Source organism: Vanellus vanellus, assembly GCF_965231255.1.
Source record: "Vanellus vanellus genome assembly, chromosome: 19".
In the NCBI taxonomy this organism is placed as follows: Eukaryota; Metazoa; Chordata; class Aves; order Charadriiformes; family Charadriidae; genus Vanellus; species Vanellus vanellus.
Window position 1 is genome coordinate 523,228 of NC_138924.1, and position 25,461 is coordinate 548,688.

Below are 25,461 nucleotides of genomic sequence, written 5' to 3' on the forward strand. Positions count from 1 at the left end.
CAGCAGCACACTGTTCACCCATATTGAGCTGCTTCTCCACCAGGACCCCCGGGCCCCTTTCCACAGAGCTGCTCCGCAGCCGGGTAGATCCCAGCCTGTGCTGCGCTCCCGGATTATGTTTTCCCAGGTGCAAGACCTTACACTTGTCCTTGTTGAACTTCATAAGGTTCATAAGAACGGGGTTAGCCCATTCTTCCAGCCTATCCAGGTCTTCCTGCAGGGTGACTCCCCTTTCCCAAGTGTCCGCTTCCCCGCTCACTTTGGCGTCACCAGCAGACTTCGCCGGCAACCAGCGGGCTCTCCGCGGCACTCTCACCGCGTGCCTCCCGGGCCACACGTCGCTGCAGTCGGTCTGGCTGGAGTTCCTCCTGCCGGAGGGTGCCGGCAGGGTTCAGACCCCCGTCAAGGGCCGGGAGGCCGGCGTACCTCGGCCGACCCTGGCACCCGTCGTCCCCCATGGCCTCCTCTGAGCTTCCCAGCAGCGAAGCCGGGGCCGGGCCGCCCTTCGGCGCGCTTCACCTCGGCATGAGCAACGCCCGGGAAGCCCCCAGGAAAGCTCCGCCGCCCCCGCGCGTCACTTAATTACCGCTGCGTCGCGTTAATTACCGCTGACGCGCACTCCGCGCCGGAGTAACCGTCACTGGCGCAGCGGGCCGCTCCCTCCCTCCCTGCCGCCCCGCCGGGAGTCACCGGGCCCCACCGCCCCCTGCCGGCCGGGAGGTCGCACCGCCGGAAGTGGCGGCGGCGCGGGCGGGCACGCGGGGAGGGGAGGGGAAGGGACGGAGGCCGAGCGGGGACATGGCGCTGTACAGCGCGGCCGCCGCCGTCCTGGAAGGGCTGGAGCGCGGCGATGGCGGCATCAAGAGCCTGGTGTACAACAGCCGCTTCCCGGTGCGGGGGGCGCGGGGACCGGGGAGGGGAGGGGGAGGGAAGGGCAGGGCAGGGCGGCGGCCTGAGGGGGGGTAGGCCCGAGGCAGTGTGGGCCCGCGGGTGTAGGCCCAAAGTGGGGAGGCTCGGCGGGGGGTTAGGCCCGAGTGGGGGTAGGTCCGATGGGGGGAGGCCCGAGGGGGGGGAGGCCCGTGGCAATGCGGGCCCGGGGGAGGTGAGGCCCAAAGCGGGGAGGCTCGGGGCGTTTAGACCCGAGGAGGGGAGGCCTAAGGGGGGTTAGCCCTGGGGGGAGTAGGCCCGAGGTGGGTTAGGCCCAAGGGGGTGAGTCCCGAGGCAGGGTGGGCCCGAGGCGGGGAGGTCCTGTCCCTGTCCCCAAGCAGCCTCTGACCACCCCACAGCACGTCCGGCAGCTGTACGCCCTGGTGTCCGAGACCCTTCGCTACTCCCCGGTGCTGGAGAAGCTGCTGGCCAGCGCTGCGCTACTGCAGGCCGAGAAGAAGCTGCCCCTGCATCTGGCGAAGGTAAGACGGGTCTGGGGGCGGCTCCTCGGCAGCAGGGCCCGGTGGGGCAGGGCCAGGCTCACTCACATCCCCGCAGGTGCTGGTGTACGACCTGCTCTTTGGCAAGGGCCTGAAGTGTGGGGGCCGCTGGAAGGCGCTGGCCCGGCGACACCGGGCCCGGCTGGAGGCTGAGCTGGCCCGCCTGAAGGTGCAACAGAAGGTGAGCCGCAACGAGGACCTCCTGGCCCCGGCGCAGGCAGTGAGCCCCGGAGGTGAGTGGGCCTTGGGGTCGGGTGCTCTCCCTGTGTTGGCAGTACTGGTGGGTTGTGTCTGACCCGATGGGCTCACCCAGCTTCCCAGGTACCGCGCTACGTCCGAGTCAACACCTTGAAGACTTGTGTGGACGATGTGATTGACTTCTTCAAGCGCCAGGGCTACTCCTACCTGGGCAAGGCAGCCAGGTGAGTGGTTCCATGCGCTGCCCCACCTTATCTGGGACGTCAGCAAGTAGCAAGGGCTTTGGATGAGGTCCTGGGAAGGGTTGTTGGTCTTGGTGCTTGCGGAGGGCAGGTTGGGGTCTCCATCACTCCCCGCTCTTACTTTCCACCTCTCCGGGTACTGCGTGGTGCCAAAGTGGAGAGGAGGCCTGGGACAAAAGGGTTTCTCTGCCTGGGTTCTGGTGGGGGCACGGTGAAGCAGGACTGTGTGTTCATCCTCGCTGTGCCTCGTGGGCAGCGTGGAGGAACTGAGGGCCCTCTCCGGGAAGAAATTCTTTTTGGATCTTCATCTCCCGGAGCTGCTTGTTTTCCCTCCCCAAACGGACTTCCATGACAACCTGCTGTATACTTCAGGACACATAATTCTGCAGGACAAGGTGGGGGAGCTGGGGAGCAGGAGACTGCAGGGGCGGGAGAACCACTGACATGGATGGAGGGTTGGCCCCTTCCTATGTGCTGAGGATTGGGCTTGAGCCAGCTTTGCTGCAGCACTTGAACTCTAAGCAGAAATTGTGAATGCAGCCTCAAGCTGTGGGGTTCCCCCCGCGGCTTTGCTTCCACAGCCTGTATGTACAGGATGAATTGCTCTGAACAGGGCTGTAAAAATGGCCCGTAGGAGCTGGGGACCAGCAGCTGGGAGGGTCATGGGGCTGTGAGCTGGGCAGAGGCTTCCAGTGGTGGATGCTGGTGGCCCTCGGGGACTTGTGACAAGTGGCTCGCTGTGACCCTGCAGCATCAGCCATGCCCTGAGGAGGGGCCTGGGGTGCTCTTATGGGGCTTTGCCCTCTTGCAGGCCAGCTGCCTCCCTGCCTTCCTCCTCGGCCCTGCCGCCGGCTCCCACGTCATCGATGCCTGCGCTGCCCCGGGGAACAAGACAAGCCACCTGGCTGCCATCCTGAAGAACAAGGGGTGAGGGCAGGTTTGTGTGCTGGGGGGAGGGAAGGGGTGCAGGTGGCCCTGGGCCCCCTGAGCCCACAGAGAGCACAAGGAGAAGGTGGCAGGAAGAGCTGCAGCCTGTCACCCTGCCCTGCTAACTCAGGCTGATGCCCGCTTCTCCCTAGGTGGGCTGGGGGCTCTGATAGCACTGGGCCATTGGAAGGGCCTGAGGGGATGTGAAGTCACGTTGGGGTTCACTTCCCAGCCCCTGACCCCGCTCTGCCCAAGGCCGGCCCTGCTCGGTACTCCTGCCGGGGGGAGCAGCTCCCGAGCTCTGCCCACCCGGCAGACAGCCGGTGTTTGGGGCTGCTGGGGCAGCTGCCACCGTCAGTGTGGTTCCTGGGGCCGGGCGGGATGCTCATACCTCTCTTGGGCACCGGGCTCTGCCTTTAGCCAGATCTTTGCCTTTGATGTGGACACCAAGCGCCTGGCCACCATGAACACCATGCTGATGCGGGCTGGGGTCACCGGCTTCCAGCTGGCCCAGCAGGACTTCCTGACGGTAGATCCCGCAGACCCCCAGTACAGCAAGGTGACCTATATCCTCCTCGACCCATCCTGCAGCGGTTCAGGTAACGTGCAGGGCTCCGGCTGCCCCACCTGGAGCCATCTCTGGGTGTGTGGAGCCGGGGGTGACGGCTGCTCTCCCTGCAGGGATGATAAACCGGCTGCCGAGGGAGGAGGCTGCCCCGAGCGCTGAGCGGCTGCAGGCACTGGCCGGCTTCCAGCGCAAGGTCTTGAGCCATGCCCTGAGCTTCCCAGCTCTCTGGCGCCTGGTCTACTCCACCTGCTCGCTGCACCGGGAGGAGAACGAGGATGTGGTGCACGCTGTGCTGCAGGAGCGGGGCTCAGCCTTCAGGTGCGCCAGCATCAGGGGATCGCAGGGGGGGACACGCTGTAGGGCTCGGCGCTGACCCTTGTCCCACGCCACAGGCTGGTGAACGCCTTCCCTTCCTGGCCCTGCCGAGGACTCGCTGCCTTCCCCGGGGCCGAGTGCTGCCTCCGCGCCTCTCCTGCAGACACACTCACTCACGGCTTCTTTGTGGCCGTCCTGGAGCGGTGCGGGGAAGGGGCTGCTGCCCCCAGGTGAGAGGGGCACCCTGGGCAGGGGGACTCTGCCTGCTTTCAGCAGCTTCTGGGGGGGGACCATGGCTGGGCTCGGGGCAGTCAGGGGGAAGGTGTTGCCTTCTTGGCATGAGGAGGTGGAGGGGTCTGGCTGCAGCAGGGGTGGGCAGGAGCCGCAGTACCACGGCGAGCGGGCCCTGCGGTGCGTGGCTCAGGCTGTTTGCTCTTGTCCACAGCTCCCTGCCCGCGGCAGCTGAGAAGAACCTACAGCACGCCGAGGGAACAGAGCCAGGAGCAGCTCCCAAGAAGAGGAAGAGGAAAAAGCAGCGGGTGACAGAGTGAAATAACGTGTTTAGGGCCACACAGTACCCAGCTGGGACTGGTGGGGAGCACTCTTCCAGTGCCACCACTGCCCCGGGGACAGTGGGGCCTCTGAACACAAGTAAAGCTTTTGCGCAAGCTGTAGCCGTGGTGGAATTCTGTGGTGCCCTGCTCCCCTGGGACCAAGTACCAACCCCTAGGGCAGCCCTAGTGCCAGGGAGGGGGAATCTACTCTTCCAGGGCTGCCCCTGGCAGAAAGTTGGTCCCCAAAGCCAGACCTGGGAAGTCTGCAGTTTTTGACACAGCCCCTGGTTCTGCACCCTGAGCGGCTGGAGCACTCCAGCTGGATTAGAGGGTGTCATTTTATTATGTTCCCCCCTCCCCTAAAAATCCTTCCCCTGGCCTGATGCAGGGTTTCAGAAAAGCCGTTGACTGTAGGGATGAAACATTAAAGTTGCTCTCTCTTCACTGTCTTTTCCAGCATGTTTGTGCAGGCTTGCCCTGAAATTGCCACTGCTCATAGCTGAGCCAAAGTGGCTGGGGGGAACGAGGGAGGGGGAAGTGAAATAATACTTCTTAATAATGATCTTGTCCGTACGCCTGCCTTTGAACAGGGGCAGCTGGAGGGTGTTGGAAAGCGAGACCCAGGACTGCTGGCCCTGTGCGGGCCCAGGCATCAGACATGGGCAAGGCAGCCATGAACACAGTCTTTTTATTTTAAACCAGGGACATAAGAAGCAAGGAAAAAAATTGCACATTCACACTAAAATCCTCATCAGCCACACCAGGAATGATCCAAGTCTTCAGTTGAGTTAAAACCCAGCTTCCCCCGGCCACGTACGGCAGCCCAGGCCTGGGGCTCTCTCCCAGCAGGGTCTGTGCGGTGGGGAGGGTACGCAGCCCCACTCCTCGCAGGATGTGGGCACTTGGAACCGAAATGGGGCAGCTGCAGGGGGGAGGGGGCAGCTACGTGGTCAGGGGGCAGTGACCAACAGCCAGTGCTCCCCAGGGTGCCCTCACTTTGGCCCCTGCTCATCCCCACCACGCCGGTCTTGCTGGAGCTGACCTGGCCAAACCCCAGCCCTGGCTCCTGTACCCCCAGAGCCACTGTCCTGCTTTGTGCCACTGCCACCCACGAGGGCTGGGAAGTGGGTGCTCTCCTGGCTCAGCACCCTGCCTGGGGGAGAGGGAGGAATCGCCAGGGTCAGCCCTCCCCTCCACTAACCCCTTTTCAGCTGCTTTACCAACCCCCGAGGACAACTTTGCCCAGGCTGGTTGCCCCTGCTCCAACAGCCCGCTGGGGTGAAGGCTAGAAAACCCCTGCCAGCATGTCCTTTGTCCCCCCCTGCTAAGGGGCTATCCCCCCCCTGCACCGCACAGAGCCTGGTCACCTGCCCCCCTTCCACCCGCTGGGAGAGATGCCTTCCTGGCAGACAAGAAAACCATTTGTCACCGTAACGTGCAAGAGCTTCTGCTCCTCATCCTCAGAGAAATAATTAAAAAAAACAAACAAAAAAAAAAAAAAACAAAAAACCAACATAACATTTTAGTCACATCCACATATATCACATTTTAAAAAATGAAGGAGATGTTGTTACAGGCCAGGAGGAACGTGCAGTAGCAGAGCCCGCGGGATGTAGCTGCCTTTCCCCGGCACAGCTAGTTCCCACGGGCAGAGCCAGGGCACGGGCCGGCTCCTCACCGGGCTGCGACGGCACAGCTAAACTCTACCAACAGCGCTGCGGGGTCTGGCGACCTCACTGAACCAAGCTTGAAGGAATTCAAAGGCAATTTAGCTTAAATATAAAAATAAATTCTTATTTTGTTAAAAAACGTTTAAATATCTGTTTGTGGTTATTTTTTTTCTTTTTTTTTTTTTTTTTTTTTTAATTTAGACTTCAGCAGACACACACACTCACACGGCTCGCAGAGTAAAAAACCCGGCAGCAAAGCACTCCTGGAAGTGGTGGGGAGCCTGCGGGCAGGGGTGCCCGTCCCTCGCCCGGGGTAGGGTGGGGAGCAGCTCTGGGGTGACCCCCGGCTCTGGCAGTCTCTTCCCGTAGGAACTCCAGGCAGGGAAAGGGCTCCTGGCTGGATGGGAAGAGGGGAGGCAGCACCATAGCTCCTAGGAGCTGGTAAAACCCAAAAAGGATAGGGATAAGTTAAAAAATTAAAAACGAATTGGATTTGGGGAGGGTAAGGTGGGGGGGTGGGGAAACCCATCCGCTCTGGACTCCTTCCATTAGTGGCTCCAGAGCCCCCCGGGGTGGGGAAGGGGCACCAGGAGAGAGGGAAGGGAGGGGAGAGACTGCCAGGGCTGGGAGCCCCCGTGCCTGGGGGTCCGGGCCCCGTGTTCCTCCGCCCCCCCACCCCGGCTGCCTGCCTTTCAGTCACGACGACGAAGGGAGAACTCCCCCAGCGCGAGTAGCCACGCAGTGATGCTACTGTCAACACCCAATTAGCCAGGGCGCGTCCCCCGCAAAGGGACAGGCGCCCCCCCAAAAAAAAAGAAACTCCAAACAGCAAATCCGGCATAACCAACATGCCGCCACGCACACGGTTCAGTTCTTCCTCCAAACTCGATTCAATGAGCGCATCGAAACAGGAGCACGAATAAAGCAAAACAGAGGGGATTTGACACGAGCAGGGCGGGGGGAAGCCCGCAGCCCGGCAGAGAGCAGCTCGGCGGCTGGGAGGGGGGTGAAGGGACCCCCATCCCCACCCCGCACCTCCAGCCGAGGTCCCAGGCTATGGCGCATCCTCGGATGGTGTCTGATGGGAGGTTAAGTCACAACGAGGGGGTCGTCACCCAGCACCAGAAGCTGGGTCGGTCACCCACGGCACCAAGACGCCCATGCCAGGCTGGCACTAACCCCAGCTCGTGTTCTGCAGGGATGGCAACGAAGCAGAGCCCTCCGGAGGGAGCGTGTTCACCAGGCCACGGGATGAAACAAGGGGGAAAGATTTCGGGACCTGGAGAAGACGACATCCTTCAGCAGCCTGGGAACCGCGGGCGGCAGGATTGCAGGGCTCTGCCGGCTGCCGTGCCGCGGGGCAGGGGGCTGACTGTCGGGGGGCTGGGGAGGAGGGCACAGGAACAGCTAGAAGAAGCAAATGGGGAAAAATTTACACGTTATGAAACATGGCAAAATAAACTGGGGGAGGAAACGCTGCGGATATGTACAGAGGTTCATGCAGCCTTGGCTGTGGAACTGTTCAAGTAAGAAGAGTTTGGTTTATCCTGTCCCACCCCGGTCGCTGCCACCCAGCACAGTCTCTGGCTGGCATCAGACGGGGGCCTGGCCCCATCACCACTGGTCCCGTCGCAGGGACCGCTCTGGACCGGAGCCCCCCCACCTACACACGCAGGGGCTCCTCACGGGGGCCGGCGGCACCGGAGGTTACTTTTTGCGGATGTGCTGTCTCCGTGCCTGCAGCCGCTGGCGAGCACCCATCTTGGATCCCGCCCCGATGGAAAAGGCGGGGGTGGAGGAACCTGGAAGCAGAAAGGTTGCTCAGGTCTCTGCAGCCTCACTCAGAGCTGACATGGGGGAATGGAAGGTTTCGCATCCCCCGGAGCCCAGTGGGTACCACCCGAGCCAGCTCCCAAAGCCCAGCCTGGCCCTTCCGCCGTCCCCAACCCAAGGGGACAACACGACCCATCAGCCAAAAGGCCAAAGCACCAACTCCTTCCTTACCGAAGGAAGTGCCGACTCCTCCGAAGCTCGAGGCAGGAGTGCTGGGTGTCCCGAAGGAAAGGCTGCTGCTTCCACTCCCCACTGCTCCTGGGACGGGTGTGCTTTGCCCGAAGGTGGGCGCAGGAGTTCCTGGAAAGCAACACACCACCATGAGTCAGGGTCAGGAAAGAAGGAAGAGCCCGGCGGCACCCCCAGGAGGCACAGATCTCCCTCCGGGGGCTGAAGCACCACCACAGTCCCCCGGGATCAGCCTCTTCACCCGAGAAGCCCTTTTAATGCAAAAAGTTGGGCTCTCGTCATAATCCCTGTGCTCTCCTGCCGACAGGGCAGGAGGAGAGGATTTGCAGGCTGGGGAGGAACAAAGGCCTCTGTCTTTCTAGATCAAGTAGTTGCTCAGCATGTGGGTTTCAGCCCTGCGGGAGGTGAGATGGCCCAACAAGGGTGCAAAGCGGTAGGGACAACCTCAGAGAACGTGTCAGAAGCGACTGCAATCGCTGCCTGGCAGTGTTTCTACTCGCCAAGAAGCTCCAGACTGCTTTTAAGCACTGGCAAGACCTCGGCTTCTGCAGGGCACCTGGCTGGGCTCAGCGCTCACACGGGGCTCCGGATCTGTGCATTCAGAGGATTCCCCTCCACCACCGAGGGCTGGGGACCTGGACAGCGAGCGATGGAAGTGTCATCCCTTCGCACAGCAAGGCTCTGCACAGCGGGAGCGCCAGTCCCTCGAGGGCTGCTGAGCCTGGGGAGCACCGCAAGGTCCGGCAGGAAAGCTGCTGCCTGAATCCCGCCCTGCCCCTCTGTCCCTGTTTGAGTGAGACAGGACTAATTTCTCTTCTAATGCCTGGGAAGACTGCATTTTTAGAAGACTCTAGTGTCTGAATTTGTGAAAATATTTACTTTATAGCTAGCTATGGTGTGTGGGTTTCAAGGTCTCGGTGTTTTCGAGTTAGCCAGTTGCAGGGATGAGGAGGAGCGAGACCCGGGCACTTGACCCAAGCTGGCCAACAGGATTATCTCATGCCATGAACACCACATTCACGATAAATTAGGAAGTTTGCTGAGAAGTTTTCTCTCTCCCTTGATGGCTGCGATCCTGAGAACTTCTTGCCCCCGTGCCGGAGCCCTGAGCCCTTCCCTTCCTTCTGAAGCTGTAGCTGGGAGTGCACAGTTTCCTACTGATAGAATGGGCTGAGGACAATCCTTGTGTATTTTATATTGGTATGGGGATCAATATTGGTTCTTTAGTGTTACTGATGTTAATTATTTAGTCTTATTCTATTAAATCTGTTTATATTTCAGCCCTTGGGTTTCCTTGGTTTTTTCTCCAATTCCCCTTCTCGGGTTGGGAGGGTTCATTGGGCAAGAGAATAATTGTCTAAATGACAATTGTGTGGGTTTCTCAAACCATAACACCTTCACCCCCCCCAAGAAGGTCCGTCCGCCCTGACTCACCTCCGAACACAGGCTTGTTGTTGGGCGTGCTGGGCACGTTGAAGGCGAACGGCGTGCTCTGATTCTGCGCACCCAGTGCGCTCTGCGTCAGGGAAGAGCCAAACGGCGTTGCGGCCGGGGCTGCCCCGCTCTGCCCAGCCCCGAAGCTGAATGCCACTGCGGGAGAGCCAGTGCTCAGGGCGGGTGTGCCGATCCCAAAGGCGCTGGAGGAGGGGCCCGGCTGGGCGGTCGCCCCAAAAGTGAAAAGAGAAGGGGTGGTGCCGAAGATGGCGGTGCTGGTGCTGCTGCTCGTGGTCTGGGTGGTGGAACCAAAGCTGGCGGTGGTGGAGGTGGCTGTCCCAAAAGAGAAGACCGACGTGGTGGTCCCGAACGCCGCCTGGGTGCTGCCGGTGCCGAAGGAGCCCTGGGCGCTGGTTGTGCCAAAGGCTGGCTGAGCACCACTGCCGAATGCCGGCTGAGCTACAGGCTGGGCCGCAGGGGCTCCAAAACTGAACGGGGGGCCAAAGCTGACGGGGCCGGCGGCAGGCTTGCTGGCGGGCGGCTGGCTCTCCGCAGCACCGGCGCTGAAAGCGGGCTGACTCGCTGCACCGGGATACGGCGGTGGCGGCTTCGTGCTTGTGCTGAAGGAACTGCCAAAAGCTGAAACCGAGGAGCCAAATGTCAACGTTGCTTGACCTGTGGTGGCTGGGGTAGAAGAGGTCAGCGTGGTGCCCCCAAATATGCTAAAGCCCCCAGTGGTGGTAGGAGCCGTCGAGTTTGAAGGTGCTTGGCCAAAGGTAGGGCCTCCTGGGACACTGGTGGTGGCAGTGACTGCGGCTGGAGGTGGCTTTCCAAACTGGAACACTGGCCCTGGGGTGGCAAAGCTGGTCTCTGTGCTGGGAGCTGAGCTGGCCGGGCCCCCGAACAGGAAGGGCTGCGACGTGCTGGTGGAGGTGGCAGCGGTGACGGTCAGGCTGGCGGCGGGGCTGGTGGAGGTGGGCGGGTTGAGTCCAAAGCTGAAGACAGGTTTAATGGTGGCATCTGTGGAAGAACTCTGCGTGGTGGCAGTCGTAGCTGCAGTGGTGAAGATGACATTAGGGAGACCTGTGAATCCTGCCTGGGTAGTTGAGGAGGCTGCTGGAAGATCTGCAGCCGAGGCTGGCTGTGACGTTGGTTTGAAGGCGAAAGGAGAGGCCTTCGCTGGAGATGAAGCTGCGGTGACGTTGCCGAAGATAGGCTTGAACATGGTGGTGGTGGAAGGTGTCGAAGAAGGGCCTGAGCTTGCAGACACAGTGATTGTGGAGGAGATGACAGCCGTAGAGGGTGCTGTGCTCTCGCTTTTCGGCAAAGCACCAAAGATAGGTTTGAAGACCGGGGTTGTGGTGGGCACAGCAGCGGCGGTGGTGGGCGGCACAGCAGCGGCCGTGGTGGGCACAGCAGCGGCCGTGGTCGTTGCAGGCTGGCTGGCTGGAGGGGTGTTCAGCATTCCAAAGAGGATGTTTGGCTTCGGGAAGGAGGGAGGCTTGCTGGGGGTCTGGCCCAGCTCTGTGAACACAGGAGATGCCAGGCTGCTGGGGACCTGCTCCCCCAAGGCAGGGGGGACAGTAGGGGCAGTCGTGCTCAACACGGGCACAGACTTGGTGTCAGCAGAGGTGGCAGGCAGAGAACTCGCCTCCAGTGATACAGCAGGAGCCAGTGGCTGTGCGGCTGATGAAGGCGGCTGGGACGCTACGGCAGCTCCAGTGGAGTCTGGAAAGTGGGAGAGAGCTTATTTAGGGTCACCTACGGATGGACAGCCCTTCTGCCAACCACACACCTTCGCTGCTGCAAAGGCTCCTGGAGCAGGACCTGCCTGTACCGTACAGACCCAGCCCTCCACGCTTACCGCAGCTTCCAAAAGGGCTCAGTGTCCCCAAACTTGCCCACCAGCTCTGATGCCAACAGACCATTTGAACAGGCAGTTTTGCCAACTGCCTCCCACAGGCAATGCAGAGCTCCTGCTGCACCGGCCAAAGTCTGGCCCTGCCGACCCTCCTCCTCCTCACCTGCTGGCGTGGGTGCAGCCTGGCTGCTCTGCATCTTCTTCAGGCTGTCCAGGAGCGAGTTGGTGCTGGCTGGGGCAGGAGCTGTCAAGGCAGGAGCAGGCCCCGGGGAGGTCATGGTGAACGTCACTGGCCTGGACACAGGTGTAGTCTCTGCAGTGGTGCTGGGGACCGCATCTACTGGGAAGGAGCGAGAAATCAGGATCCGCAGCTCGCCACAGGAGACTATCCCTTCGCAGAGCTTCCCAGCGGGTACAGAAAGTGCACAAACATTCCACAGCTCCATCCATGGGGAACCTCACCCATCAACCTGGGGCTCCTAGGGCACGAGTTCTCCCAAGTCTGAAGGCATCAAGAGCATCCCCAGACCTGAGAACCCTGCTGGACTGGCCCAGGAGCTTCCCCAGGCTGTGCTACACAGATACCCCACTGCCCTGCCAGCACTGGCCCTGGGTTTCTACTCCTTGCCGTCCCTCCCGCATTCCCAGTCCATCCTTACCAGCCTTATCCTCCAAGACTTTGTTGAACCACTGCAACGCTGCCTTCTTCTCCGCGTCCAGGTCCTCTGATGTGATGGAGTAGCCCAGCTGAGGCGGCGGGGGCTGCCAAGAGAGAGCAGCAGCTTAGCTCCTTCTCAGGGAAGCCGGCAGAGCCTCTCTGAACGTGTGGTGAAGGCTGGCCGTCGCAAGACCCGTGAAGCAGCTGGTTCTGCCACAGCACGCTACCGCGGAGCTCCGATTCCCATTCATTTTGGCCCCCGGCTTGGCGCTGAGGGCACGGCAGGCCTTCCCCAGGCCATTACCTGGTCCGGCAGCAGGCAGCACAATCACGCACAGCCCACCAGACACTGGGGCTGGGGATAGCGTCACTTCCCACTCGGCCAAGGACGGGGCCTCCTTCCTGAGGGCAGGCAGGTCAGTCTCCCCCCAGCCCTGCAGAAATTGCAGTGAGCACATTCTATCGCCAGAGGAGGGCAAAAGGGGCTGCGAGACAGCGACGTACCAGCGCCAGCTGGTCCCCCTGGCGAGATGACAGCAACTGGATCTTCCGCTTGCGCTTCCCACTGCTCCCAGATGCGGACGGCGGGCTCAGGGAATTCTGCTTCTTCCGCACTGGTGTCTCCACCGCTACAGAAGGAGATAAGTCAGGACCGGCTCTGGGCAGAGGGGGGCATTCGGCTTGTACCAACAGGGTTGTCCTTTCTGACCCCTCTCGATGACCAGAGGGCAGAGCCAGGGGCACGGCTTTAAGCCGAGAAGGATGCAATGCCCTGGAAGAGCAACTGGCTGCAACACATCCTGGGGCAGTCTGTTACAAGAGCCTGCTGGGGCTCCACAGGGCAGCAGCCCCTTCCCACCTCCACAGATGGTCCTTGTACGCTGCCTATCCAAACCCCAACCCACGCAAACTGCAGGAGCCACATCTAGTGCTGTGTCACAGGACCCTATCTGCAACGGGCACAAAGGGTTTCCTCTCCATTTTAGCTGAGGAAGCGTTGGAATAAGCTCAGCCTGAAATTTGAGCAGGGTGCTACTTGTACCACAGCAGATCTTGCCCCAGGGCCGACACCTGGACCCGTGCTGGCCTGGGGGCTGATGTTCCCTCTTGCAAGCCAGCTCCAAGGCACCCGCTAGCACACCGCCATTGTCAGCACCCCTGGCTTATCACCTGGAAATCCCTTTAGGGCAGTCACTGAGGCCAGCAGAAGTGCCACTGCCTTGGGACCTGCATGTTCCTAGTTTCTAGGTGATGTCTCAAGCCAATCCCACCAGCCAGCCTCAGCCACCTCCTGTCCCGCTGCTTGCTCACACTGGTGGCCCATCCAACCCGGGCACAGAGCTGGGGCCCACCTACGCTCACCTTTCTCCGTCTGCAGCTCCTTGTCTGATTTCACTGGAGTGGAAGCGTTGGAGCGATGTAACTCCTCTTCCCTGTGCAAGTGAGAGAGAGCTAGTCAGGGTCAACTCCATGCTTGGCCCCGTTCCCAGGCAGCAGGACGAGACTGAACACACTAAGGACTCCCACCAGCATCCCCGGTGTGTTTCTTTGCCTCCGCTGAACAACAGACCTCAGGACAACAGCCTTGCCCTCACTGTACCGGCCTGAACGCAGCTCCAGGCAGAGGAGCTGCTCCCCTCCCCAGGAGCCAGCTCGGTCAAGCTGCTGAGCCTGCGCACCCTCCACAGGATAAGTTAGCCTCAGGGTGGCTTGGACCCATCCCATCGCCAGAGCTGGTGGGTTGTGCCGGTTTTAGTTCTGACATAAGCTCAGGTCCTTCTCCGAGCTGGGGGAGGAGAACAAGGGCCTGTGCTCCAAAGCAGGTGCTAAAATACAACCCTACTGTAGCTCCTGTGAATTGATTTTGAGGAGATGGCAAAAAAATCAGGGCCTGTCTCTTCCCAACGCTTCAGCGACCCAGGCCATGCCAACACCACGAGGCAATGTTGCCTCTGCGGCAATCTGAGCCCTTAACACTCTAACTCAGCCTGGGAGCGGGGCAGGATAGCGCAGCTCAGCACTGCTGCCAGGACCGCCGTGTAACAAGGCGGCGGGGATGCCAATCGACACAAGGGGGTTTCCACACCGGTGGGTGACCCAGCACCCAGGTCTCAGAAAGGAGCCTGGACTGTCCTGGCTCTGGTGGAGAGCAGGACTCGGGCACCAGAATGGCTGGCAAGGCGACTGCTCTCTTCCCGGCTGGTGTCGACGAGCAGGCGCTCGCCGGGCGAGCAGCGAGTTACCTGGCTCTCTTGAGAGGCCATTCCGGCGTCTGGGAGCGGGAGGACGCTGGGCTAGACAGCGGGGACACGCTCACACCACTTCTCTTCCACAGCTGGAATGCAGAATGAGACCAGCAGTAACTCAGTACAGGGGCTCGCAGGGAGCACAGCCTCCCATCCTCATGCTCACCCACAGAATAAATCCCATCTCCCAGGGCCGTGGCTAACGAGCTCAGCGTCTCTCTGGCTTCAACACCGCTTAACTCCTTTCCACATTCTGTGGAGCACAAAGTCTGGCCATCCCAAACTGAACCTGTTCTGGGAGCGAGCGGCCTCCAGGCTCGTTACAGCCTGGCCGAGAGGACGGGGAGGGAGGATGCTGTCTCAGTCACCCTCTCAGGCACAGGGCTGCTTTTGCAGGAGCAGGCCACGTCCTTGCCAAAAGCTCAGAGTGGATGGATCTCACCTCAAGATGAGGTGCCCCAGCCAGTATACCCAGTATACCCCAGCTAGTATACCTTTCCCTACCAGTATACCCTGGAGAAAACCTTTCCCCACAAAGACCGCAGAGCTCCATTAGCCATGGAGTCCCACCATCACATCTGCAACCCCGACCCAGGACGTAAGCAGTGTTTTATTATAGCTCAGCAGCTGCTGAGGGGACCTGGGTCGAAGTGGGAGTGTGCAGCTGCAATACTTGCTGACTCCAGCTGAAAAGGTTGGCAGCACAGTAAAGTGTTATTCTTTTTTTTTTTTTTTTTTTCTCCTTTCACCTGGATCTATCCACCCTAGCAGACTGGTCCAGGCTGAGGAGGGAGGGGGGAAAAAGCTTCCTTCTTGCTTTGGTGTAAAACAAACACCGCAGCAGGACAGCTCAGCCTGGGGACTGCCCCAGCAGCGTGCACCGAAGGGCAAGTAACATCGCTGCCTGCTGCTGCCGGCCCAGCAGCCTGCCTAACCCACGGGGAGATGAAACTACCCAGCTGAGCTGCGCCGCAGACTCCCCGCAGCGCTCCCTGCCAGGCACCCAGCGACACCGCTCTCCCCTTCCGACGCAGGGTTTGAGTTACACAGGGCGATCCCAGAGGAGGGTCAAGACACACCGCGTTGGGCTCCGGCGCTGCCTTCGGCGGGGTGTTTCCTACCTGTGAGAGGCCCCGGCTGGAGCTGTAGGAGCTGGCGATGGCGTTGCGGATGGAGCTGGGGATTCCGCCAGAATATGTATTGTTGAGGGAGCTCACGGAAGAGGTGCGTGACCTCTTGTTTGAGCAGTCATCCGGGCAGTGCGAGACAAGGCCTCTTTTCAGAGAGCCAGGCCTAGAGGAGGTCAAAGAAGATTTTATGAGCTCCCCACCACTCTGCCCACAGGTCCTTTAAATGGAGGGCGGGTGGAGGAAAGCCATCCCACTCTTTCTCACAGCACAGAGCTTGGGAAGAGGCCTCAGTGGCAGCACAGTCCTTGTGGCAATCAGCCTGTGCTCAGGGCGACAGCCTGAAGGCACGGCCATAGCGTCTCTTGCTCTCCCCCAAAGCTGGGCTCCTCAAGCAAAAGCCAAGCACCTCTTCCAGAGCCCGCAGGCTTTCAGACCCCCCTCCCAGCTCACAGCAGTTGCTTTTGGCCTGACAGGCACTTACTTGGGTATGAGAGAGGCGGGGGCACCGTTGGCAACCAGCGGCTCAAACGCCGACTGTCCACTTCCACTGCTATCGTGGCGCCTGTGGGAGAGAGGGCAGAAGCCCGTGGTAGTGTGGAGGCAGCAGAGACAGGGGCTGCCCTCCCAGCCTTGGGAGAAGACACCTTCTAGGTGGGCTCAGCAGCGAGAAAGCAAAAACCTGTCACCCAATACCCAAGGACAGAGGTTTTCCCCATCCACATCCTGCTGTGGATTTTCTCTCCGCCTGGTCCTGTCCTCACTCTCACCCCGAGCTGCCACTGCCCAGACAACGGCAGCTCCACCAGCTGCCTGCTCGGCAGAGTAGTTTTGATGTAACAAAATCTTTGCTCAAATCCATTATACTAAGCCAAAAACATTTCAGAGAGTATCAGCAGCTCTCAGACCTGAGCTCCAAAACTCAGATCTCCTACCTCTTCCTAGCCAGTGCCCTGGACTGTTTGAGTCAGGAACCAAATCCCCCTTCCCATGTATCAGTGAAGATCTGAAGTCTGGAAGTCTTAAAGCAAACTCTGCTGTGAAGCAGAGCTGGAGGACAGGACATCAGCCCTGTCACCTAGCCCAAGTCCTTCCCTCAAGCTCAAGCACGCTGCCCCCCATCGCACAGGCGATCCAGCACTCCCCAGCTGACGCAGGCTCCTTTCTGCCTTCAAAGGTTGCAGGATTTTTCTGCCTACAAGCATTCTTTGTGCTTGCCAGGCTTTAACGCCTTCAAAATTGGCTTTTGTGGCAGAGCTGGGTATTAGCATGTTAAAAAAAATAGAATAAAGAAAAAAAACCAAGCTGATCCGGTCTGTGTACCCATCCTGTTGTCATCCTGCTCGACTCTTGTGGGGCTTAGACTCACCAAGCCAAGGTAAAGGTTCTAAGGTAGAGGGAAATCCAGCGACGGCAGAGAGGATGGCATGCCCTGCCGCAGCAGGAAGGCAGCCGCCGGCTCCCTGCGAACCACCGCTCATCCCATTGTGCTCTCCGGACCACCTCTAGCAGCAGCCCCTGGGCACTGCCCAAACTGTCTCTCAGCTCCCCTGCTCAAGCCCAGACAGGCAGCTCCCACACGCAAGAGGCAGAGGGGCACAAGGCGAACAGCCTCCACGTACACAAGTGGGAAGGACAAAAAACTGGAGGGGAGAACGGCGAGGCAGCGCTGTGCCCGGGCAGTTAGAAAGGCTCCGGCAGACCTTGGCACCCAGGATTGATGCCTTGTCCTTCCCAGAGAGCAGGCAAAGAGACTGCACTCTCATTTCTTCGAGCTCAGAGCCGGAAATCACTGACCTTGACTAACAATAGCAGAAGATAGTCTCTCTTGTTTACCTTTGTGTTTTACCTCCTTTCGCTAGCTACAGTGCACAAAGGAAGCATGCGGATCTTTTAAAGCGTGATGCTTCCAGCTGGGGCTGTAAGACTTTGGGATCCCATCTCTCCTGGAAGTCTGGGGCTGACTGAAGGATAGATATGATGAGCCTACAGCAGATATCAGCATTTCCCACCGCGGTTCCTCAGCCTGCAAACCCCTGGGATGACAGAAGCCACTTCCCTGCCAAGGAGCTCTGCCAGGCTTCCCCAGACCACATCCCAGCAACGCAGGGGGACACACTTGACCCAAGAGCTTGCCTAACCAAAAACCTAAACCACATCCCTTTGATCTCAAGGACAAAACAAAGTCTCGGAGAACTCTCTGACATGGCCCAGAGGGCCGGGCGATGGGCTATGTTTCCTCTCTGCAGTTCACTTCCCACAGCACTTTCTGACCCAGACTCCTGGTCACATGGGGCCCAGCGCGCTCTCTGGGACACATCCCATTTGTCACCATTGAAGCACTAACCCCATTTACAACCTTCCCAATGTGCTGGCAGCGACCTGGACTGCTGGCTTATTACCTTCTCTTGCTCTCCTGATTGTTTCCAAAAGCCTGGTCCTCCTCCTCCTCCTCCTCCACAGCCCTCTTCCTGCTCTCCTTGATGGCGTTCAGCACAGTCTCTTTCGCGCACGGGTCCACGCTGCTGTTGGCCGGAAAGGCCATGGGCGAGATCAGCTGCTCCAGGCTGCGAGGCAAAGCAAAGCAACGGTGTTAGGTGAGTTGGGATCGCCCGAGCGAGACACCTCCCCACCTCACGTGGTGTCCCCCCTCAGAAGGCGGGAAAGGGCTCTCCCATGAAGCCTCTCCGGGAGGTTCAGGTCGCACAACCTTCCCCGCAAGGCTCGGGATGGGGACGGAGCGGTCACTAGCCAGCCCAGGACCGCTGCACCCTCCCCGGGGGACCACGGCGGGCAGCACAACCGGCTGAGGGCCAGGTAACCGGTTTCCCGCCCCCTCCCCTTTCAGCCCCATCAAGGAAGGGGGCTGCCCACGCGTGTGGCGAGGCCGAAGCGGGGCCCGGTCGCCACTCCCGTACTCACGCTGGGGAGCGGGCCAGGCCGGCGTCCGGTCGGGCGATCCTCACGGTGACGGGGCTGCGGAGCGGAGCGGCCCGGCGAGCCCAGGGCGCGCTCCGGGGCGAGCAGCCCTCCCAGCGAGCGGCGGGCAGGCACACCGGCACTGCGCTCCGGGCCTGCGGCAGCGGGTACCGGCGGCGCGGGGCGGCCGGCGGGGTCCTGCGGAGGAGGGGGCGCGGGGAGAGGAGAACACAGAGATGGGTCAGCGCCGCCGGGGCCATCCCGCCACTCTCCCCCCCCCCTCCCTCGCCCGCTATCGCTTACCCGAGGCCGAGGCGGCGCGGCGGAGCCCTGGCAGGCCGTCCCGAGGCGGCGGCCGGACAGCCGTTAGCGGCGGCTTTAGGGAACGGGCGCGGGGCGGACGGGCCGGGCCGCATGGCGCACCAGGCCCCCGCCGCGCCCAGCGCCGCCGCGCCCAGCAGCGCTCCCCGCAGCAGCAGACAGGCCAGGGCCAGCGCCAGCACCAGCGCCGCCGTCGCCGCCATAGCCGCCGCCGCGCCCCGCTGCCGCCTGCGCCCCCCGCCCGGCCCGCCCCCCGCCATGGCCGCCCGCCCGCCCGGCATGCACTGCGCGGCGCGGGGCGGGGCCTGCCCCGTGCTGGGGCGGGGCTTGCGCGGGGTGGGCGGGGCTTGCGCGGGGTGGGCGGGGCCAGCTCCGCCGGCCCCCCCCCGCCGTGTCCCCGTCCTACCCCCGCCCTCGTCCCCGGCTGTCCCCTGCCCCGTCCCAGCACCTCTGTGCCCCAGTCCTGACCCGCGTGGGACCCCACCCTGACCCTGGTGCCCTCCCGTCCCCGTCCCTGTCCCCCCCGTCCCCCCCAGCGTCCCCCATCTCCATCCACAGCCCCCTGTCCCAGCCCACGTGCCCGTGTCCCCACCCCGACCCTCGGGTCTCCCCCATCCCCACTCCTGTCCCCAGGTCCTCCTGTCCCCAACCCTCCATCCTCACCCTGACCCCCATGTCTCCCCCACCCAGATTCCCATTTCCCTACCCCCACTCCAAAACCAGCATCCCAGTTGCCATCCCAATCCCCGTGTCACCCCCCTCCCCATCCCTATGTCACCACCCCCACCCTGTCCCCTGCAGCCCTCCCCACACCCTTCCAGCCTCTGTGTCCTCCCCTACAGCCCCCTGCACCCTTCCAGCCTCTGTGTGTCCCCTGTCCCAGCCGCTATGGTCACCTGCGTGTCCCCCATCCTGACCCCATTCCTGCCCACGCGACGCAACATTGCTGGTACCCATGGGCACAGTCAGGCACCCACCTGTCCCCGGTCACCTGTGTGGCCATCCCCTGTCCCCCTGCCCCAGATGAATGCTGCCACCACCACCAGCCTGTTCTGCGGGGCTGGGGACGAGCCACCCCACCAGCTGCTGGGGACCATGGGAGGGCCACTCTGGTTGTGCCACTGGGTTCCCGGTGGCCACGGGGATGCGAGGGACTGCTGCCCGCCCTGCTGTCTGCAGCTTCGGCAGCCCTGCTGTGTCCCGCAGAGCAGCGGACAACAGCAGGGACCGTAGCAGCAATGATGGCATGGACCACGTAGGACATGGCTGTGGGGACACCCCGTGGCTGCAGGGACAGACTGTCACGGGGCTTTCTGCAGTCCAGGGGGGGTGGGTGCCCCTGGCCGGGCTGGGGGAGTCTGGGTGATGCCCAGGGTGGGACAGCAGCCCAGGAGGGTGATGTCCTGCTGCAGCATCATGCCTGGGAGGGGACATTCCCCCGAGCATGTCCCCGTCCATGGCCCCCATGGCTCCCCCAGCAGCAATGCCCTGTGCCAGGGAGGGCAGGGTGGTCTGCACAGCCCCCCCACTGCAGTGTCACTCCCCAGGAATGGACTGGTGTGGTGGGGAGGCCAAAGCCACCCCAGCTTCTCAGAGCTGAGCAGGGACCAGATCCTGGTCCCCTCCCAAGGAACAACAGAGGTGAGGTTCAAGTGGCCCAGGGGACAGAGCCGGGAGGGGGACATCATCGCCAGGACATCACCCAGGTCACCTCAAACAGCCTCTCCCCGAGTTATTTTTCTGGGGGTACACAGCACCAGGGCAGAGTCCCTGGACCTCTGTGGTGACACAGGTCCCCTGCCACCCACCCCGGAGCCAGCACGGCTGGGCTGAAGGCTTTATTGAAAAATCGAAAACACACAACGTAGTAATTATTATTATACAATGAAAAAAAAAAAAATAATCAACCCAACCTGCAGTGGAGGGGCATCCCCGCCGTCCCTGTCACCAGCCGCCAGTGCCAGGGACCGCGTGGGGGACATTTCTCCCTGCCAGCGCCCGGCCGAGATACAAAAAGAAGTGGTTTCGGCTGAGAGTGATGCCGCCATCCCCGAGCCCCCACTGCCACCGCGACCCCCTCGCCGCCCCCCGGCCCCGACCCAGCCTGGAGGCCTGAGGTAGTTGGGGGTACCCCATGCAGGCGAGACCCCACCCCAAAAGAGCAGGGAGGGTTTTGGGGCTCCCCGTGTCCTGCAGGAACGGGATGGTTGGTATTGCATCCAGAGGGGAGCCGGCGCGGGTTGGGGTACGGCCGCGGTGGGGTGTGGGGAAGCAGTGGGAGCCCCGGGGGGGGGCAGCCCCGAGGTCCCCCCGGCAGGCTGGGGGCACGTAGCCGGTGTGCCGGCAGCAGGGCTGGCTGGGGGACGCGGGGACACCAGTTCCCTGCGCGGTGGACGGTTGCACTCTCCTGCGCATAAGGGGGGGGCAGCCCTGAGGCCATGGTGACGGGCCGGCCAGGCAGGGGGATGCAGGCGGGTCCCACTGCTCCTTGTGCCAGCCAAGGGCTGACGGACGTCACTGGGAAAGCACGCGGTGACAGACCAGCCACTCTGGGCAATGCCACCACTTCCTAAAGGGAGAAAGGCCAAATCCTGCACCCCCAGCAGCCCGAGGGGGCTGGTCTGGCTGTCTCCCCGCCGGGAAGCGGCAGCCTGAAGGCAGGGTGCCCTGCAAGGGGCACCGGCAGGACCATGGGGGCGGCCACGGGGGACGGGGACATCGCTGTGTGGTCTGATGCCACCGTCCCCACTGCAGCAAGACAAGCCAGGGGGCCCGGAGCTGGCAGACACCCCCCTGCCCTCCAAGCCCCCAGCTCCAAGGCACAAAGGTTCCCTGGCCAGTGCTAGCCCCATGGCCACCCCCGCCCATGGTAACGCCAGCACAGATCCCCTTATGCACCAAAGAGGGTGGCGAGGACGCAGGGGTGGCACCGGCCCAGAGCAAGCGGGCAGGGGGAGCTGCTCGCTCTGGCTTCAGGCTGCTCTGGTTTTGGGGCACCCTGGCTGCCCCCCAAACCCTCTGCCCTAGAGCCACCCCCTGTCCCCAGGAGCTGGTGGCTTGTGTGGTGGCACCATGGTTGCCCAAACCCGCGCCCAGCACCTTGCGGAGGGTTTATTGCTGGCATGAACACAGTGATCTGTCGGGGCAGGGCAGCCCAGCTCCGGGGAGGGGGGGGAGTGGGAGAGGGGGGCATTCTGGGGAGCCGGGATGGGGGGGCAGGAGTTCACGGCAGCATCTCTCCCACCGCCCGCCCCGCTCCCTCCTCACTGCCAGCATCCCGGTCTCCCCAACCGGGTTGTCCCACGGGAACGCTCCCACCCACCCTGCAGCAGCCAAAGGCACTCGGTGCCCCCGCTGGAAGGGGGAGCACACCTAGCACCAAGCACAGCAGCACCCCAAAAGCTGGTTCCCGACCCGGCAGCACCCCCGGGGCCCTTTGCACCGCGGCAGGCTCCTTAAGAGGGGGGATGTTCACGCCGAGCCAGGGACCGGGTTAAGGCTGGAGAAGCAGCGAGAGGTGAAAGAAACCCGACCGCTCTCGCTCAGCCAGAGCCGGCTCAAAAAGTTCTACGAAAATCTGTGCAAAAACAAAACTAAAGGGTTAAAGACACCCCCCACCCCCACCCCCCCATCCCTCCCCGGAGACCCCCCCCCAACCCCAAGCAGCTCTAATAAATACACGTGCGGTTCGCGGCTGGCGTCAGGCCGGCGAGGCCTCACTCCCGGCCCCGGGGTCTCACCCGGCGGCTCTCGGTGCTGCGGCGCTGGAGGCGGCTCTCGGCAGGGGGGACGCGGAGGACGTGTGCTTCGGGGTGGCTTTTGCACCGGTTTATCGTGGATCTTCCCAAAAGGCTGCACCGAGCTGGGTCCCAGCCCGCCGTGGGGGTGTCCCCCGCGGGCTGCTTCTGCCGCGGGTATTAATCCGCAGCTGGAAGGGAGAGAGAGGGTAAGGGGGTGCGGAGCAAGGCGGTGCCCCCCCAGCATCCCTCCGCTCCATCCCCCTGGATCCCAGGGCATTGCAGGGCGGCAGAGCCCCAGCAGCACCGTGCCAGTGGCCATGTGGATGCCACAGACTCTGGCACAGGTGAGGGGCCCCGTGGCTTTGCCCGTGGCGTGCAGATTACCCCCAGGCTCCACTTGTGCCAGCCGGAGTGAAACCCGTGCCGGCGCGCTGCCTGGACTGCAGACATGGCTTCCCCAACCTACCCCCACTCCTTCCCGGCTGGAGCAGGGCTGGGATCCACTCACCATCCTCCTCCCAGCCCTCCGCCACTCCTGCCAGCTCGTAGTGCTTCTTGCGCAGCTCCCCCAGCTTCTGCCGCTCCTTCTGCAGCTGGTTTTCCAGCTCCAGCACCCGCACCTGAAGGACATCACGCATGCCATGGGCACCCTGCGTCCTGGCACAGTCCCCGGGTGCTCCGGCTGGCACGGAGCCGTGCTGGGCTGGACAACCCCCTCTTGCACCCATTATCTCCCCAATATCGAGCCCAAAGACCACCGAAATACATCCCATGAGTGCTTCGATGGCAAGTGGTCCTGGGGAGGGGACTGACCTCAGGTGCAGGCAGGGGAAGGCAGCCAGGGAAGGGGAATGCCCCAGGGCTGGAGGTGGGTGCTGTGGGGCGGCCAGGCGGGCACGCAGGAGCAGGGGGAGGTCATGGGCTGCTGTGCCATGATGGGAACAGCATCGGGGAAGGCTCGAGGACCAACTGCAGGCGGCTCCTGGCCAAACCCATCTGTTGCCTTCACACCTTGGGCTTGCCCCAAGAGCTGGCGCTGCTTGGGGTCAGGCGGCCGGGTAGGGTGCCCCCACTCACCGCATTTGGTGCCCCCACCCACCACGTGTGTTTCCCAAAACATGGAGGAACCTCCTACCTGCGAGTCCATCTCCTGACGCTTGATCTGGGTGAGAGTCATGCTGGAGAAGTCCATGCTGTCTGCAGAGAAACACACCACCAGTCCCGCTCAAGCTCTGCTCCCCAGCTCAGACCCCCCCCCGGCAGCTCCCATGGGATACACGTGTAGGCAGACACCACTGGGGCAGGGCTAACCGAAGACGGCGAGCGTGAAGAGCAGAGATTTCGGGGCAGGTCTATGCTCCCGCAGCCCCATGCTTACCTTTCTCCTCCACCTGTGACTTCCCGGCCTTGGTGGAGGCCACCACACCGGCGGTGGCCTGGTTGACTCCCCGGGAGGCTTGCTGGAGCTTGCAAAGGTTGGCGCTGTCTTTGTCTGCCTTCACCTACCGGGGCAGCAAGAAGGGTTGCGCTTACACCCCGCTGGGTGAGCAGAAGACCAGCCCCATGGTTTGGGGTGACCATGTCGTGCCCCAGGGTCACCCCAAACCGCGGCTAGGGGAGCAGCCCCGCTGGTGCCTCCGCGGGGATGGAGCATCTCCCAGAGCCGAATGCAGGCAGTGGTGGGAGAGCTGCCGGGGCGCCGGGCTACCTTGGAGGCTGCCACCAGCTGGGCAGTGCTGGCCGCGATCTCCCGGGAACAGACCATCAGCTCCTCGAAAGTCCCCTTGCCTTGCACCACCAGGTCGGCAGCGTCGCTGTGGGAGGGCAGAAAGGAGCTGGAGCATCCTCTCGCCACCCCCGTTCCCTCCCCGTGGGGACAGCAGGACCCTGCCGTCCTCTCCCCCCGCCGGTAATGGTGGCACTTACACCATGACGGTGGCACCCCAGCCCACGGCCTTGGAAGCGGAGATGAGACCCTCGGTCCAGCGGGAATTTTTGGCGTAAAACTCCTTGGGGGACGCCGCACCCTGCCATGGGGAAAGGCATGGTCACATGTTGGGGACAGGGGGGTGGCAGGGCCTGGGACCCCCAAAGCCCCGTTCTTGGGTGAACGGAGTGTATCGGGGTTTCATTTAGGATGTGCGTGGGAGCTGGGGACACCGAACCCGGGGGATCACGGGGTCCCTACATGGGAAGGGAGATCAGGGACCCCAGTGACACCCCGGGGACCGCAGCCAGGGTGACACCCCAGGGTGGGGGCAGGAGCTCCTGGCAGCCAGCGTTGATGCCCCAACAGGCCAAGGCTCAGAGCAGCACGTCCCCGGCAAGCGTGCAGTGATCCCCCGCTGGCCAGGCTGCCCTATGCTCTGCCTGCACCCCTGCCCGCACCCCTGCCTGCACCCCTGCCTGCACCCCTGCCCCCAGCTCACCCGTCCGCTCTCCACGATCTCTCTCTGGAGGTCCTTGGAGGCCAGGACCAGGATGTGGATGGCCTGCATGAGGCCCGTGCAGGAGCCCAGGATCCTGTGAGACAAACCCCACTGAGTCCTCCTACTTGTGGGGGGTAGGGAGACCCCAGAGCTGTGCCCAGCCGCTCTGCCCGTGGCGCCGGGCTTCCTCCTGCCTGCCCGGCCCCCTCCAGCGCCCCGGCCATCGCTCACCTCTCGTTCACTTCCAGTTTGACCCCAGTGTCACCAGCCCGTGCCTTGCTCAGCATCTCCTGGTAAAGGGGGAAGAGGCTGTGCTGAGCCCCGGGTGCCATCCTGGCCTTGCGCCAGCAGTCCCGGCGGACATGACACCCATGGGTGCCACACGGCACACGGTGACCCTCACCTCAATGCGGGCGGCCGCCGTTTCGATGGCCGCTGCTGTTGCTGCCATCTCCTTGTCCACCAGGTCACCCAGCTCCTCCTGCTTGACGTCCAGCCCTCTGGGCCGCAGCTCCTGGGGAGGGGACAGGATGAAAGGGACCATCCAGGGGTGGCACAGCCGCTCCGGCAGTGCCCGCCATGGCCTGACCCCCTCCCTCCAGCCCACCCTGGGCACCCACCTCCCCGATGGCACTAATCCGACCGAGGCAGGTTGTCACCGGGCTGCAGTCGGCACCTTCCACCGTTCCTGGGTCTTGCAGGGCACTGAGGTAGCTCACAGCCTCGCTGCCGCACTGCTTGCACATCTCCAGCAGACCTGTGCGGGCAGCACAAGAGGCTGAGGATGCCACACGTGGGGACAG

General features: G+C 62.5%; 3 protein-coding genes across 3 annotated transcripts in view; 1 reads left to right on the plus strand and 2 right to left on the minus strand.

The window, feature by feature from the left end:
• The first annotated feature begins 777 nt into the window (after positions 1-777).
• Positions 778-4,779, plus strand: NSUN5 (NOP2/Sun RNA methyltransferase 5). The gene is made up of 10 exons (XM_082492996.1): positions 778-891; positions 1,287-1,409; positions 1,486-1,660; positions 1,741-1,849; positions 2,124-2,262; positions 2,679-2,794; positions 3,215-3,393; positions 3,476-3,680; positions 3,755-3,907; positions 4,123-4,779. The coding sequence occupies exons 1-10, from the start codon at positions 799-801 to the stop codon at positions 4,226-4,228; spliced, it is 1,398 nt and encodes a 465-aa protein (XP_082349122.1). The 5' UTR covers positions 778-798; the 3' UTR covers positions 4,229-4,779.
• A 123-nt stretch (positions 4,780-4,902) lies between these two features.
• Positions 4,903-18,457, minus strand: POM121 (POM121 transmembrane nucleoporin). The gene is made up of 12 exons (XM_082492997.1): positions 18,172-18,457; positions 17,652-17,816; positions 15,734-15,814; positions 15,244-15,415; positions 14,120-14,211; positions 13,239-13,309; positions 12,381-12,505; positions 11,878-11,980; positions 11,382-11,558; positions 9,358-11,085; positions 7,906-8,034; positions 4,903-7,703 (listed from the first exon to the last, which is right to left on the minus strand). Exons 1-12 carry the CDS (start codon positions 18,426-18,428, stop codon positions 7,609-7,611), a joined length of 3,195 nt encoding a protein of 1,064 aa, XP_082349123.1. The 5' UTR covers positions 18,429-18,457; the 3' UTR covers positions 4,903-7,608.
• Positions 18,458-22,157: 3,700 nt separating this feature from the next.
• Positions 22,158-25,461, minus strand: part of HIP1 (huntingtin interacting protein 1) — a gene marked incomplete at its 3' end in the record, with an annotated part of 59,106 nt that continues 55,802 nt past the window's right edge. The window contains 13 exon segments of the mRNA XM_082492953.1: positions 22,158-22,205; positions 22,209-22,233; positions 22,235-22,284; positions 22,287-22,331; positions 22,337-22,417; positions 23,365-23,426; positions 23,608-23,731; positions 23,938-24,043; positions 24,156-24,256; positions 24,659-24,752; positions 24,890-24,948; positions 25,062-25,172; positions 25,279-25,415. Coding sequence (XP_082349079.1) covers positions 22,158-22,205; positions 22,209-22,233; positions 22,235-22,284; positions 22,287-22,331; positions 22,337-22,417; positions 23,365-23,426; positions 23,608-23,731; positions 23,938-24,043; positions 24,156-24,256; positions 24,659-24,752; positions 24,890-24,948; positions 25,062-25,172; positions 25,279-25,415 — 1,043 coding nt within the window.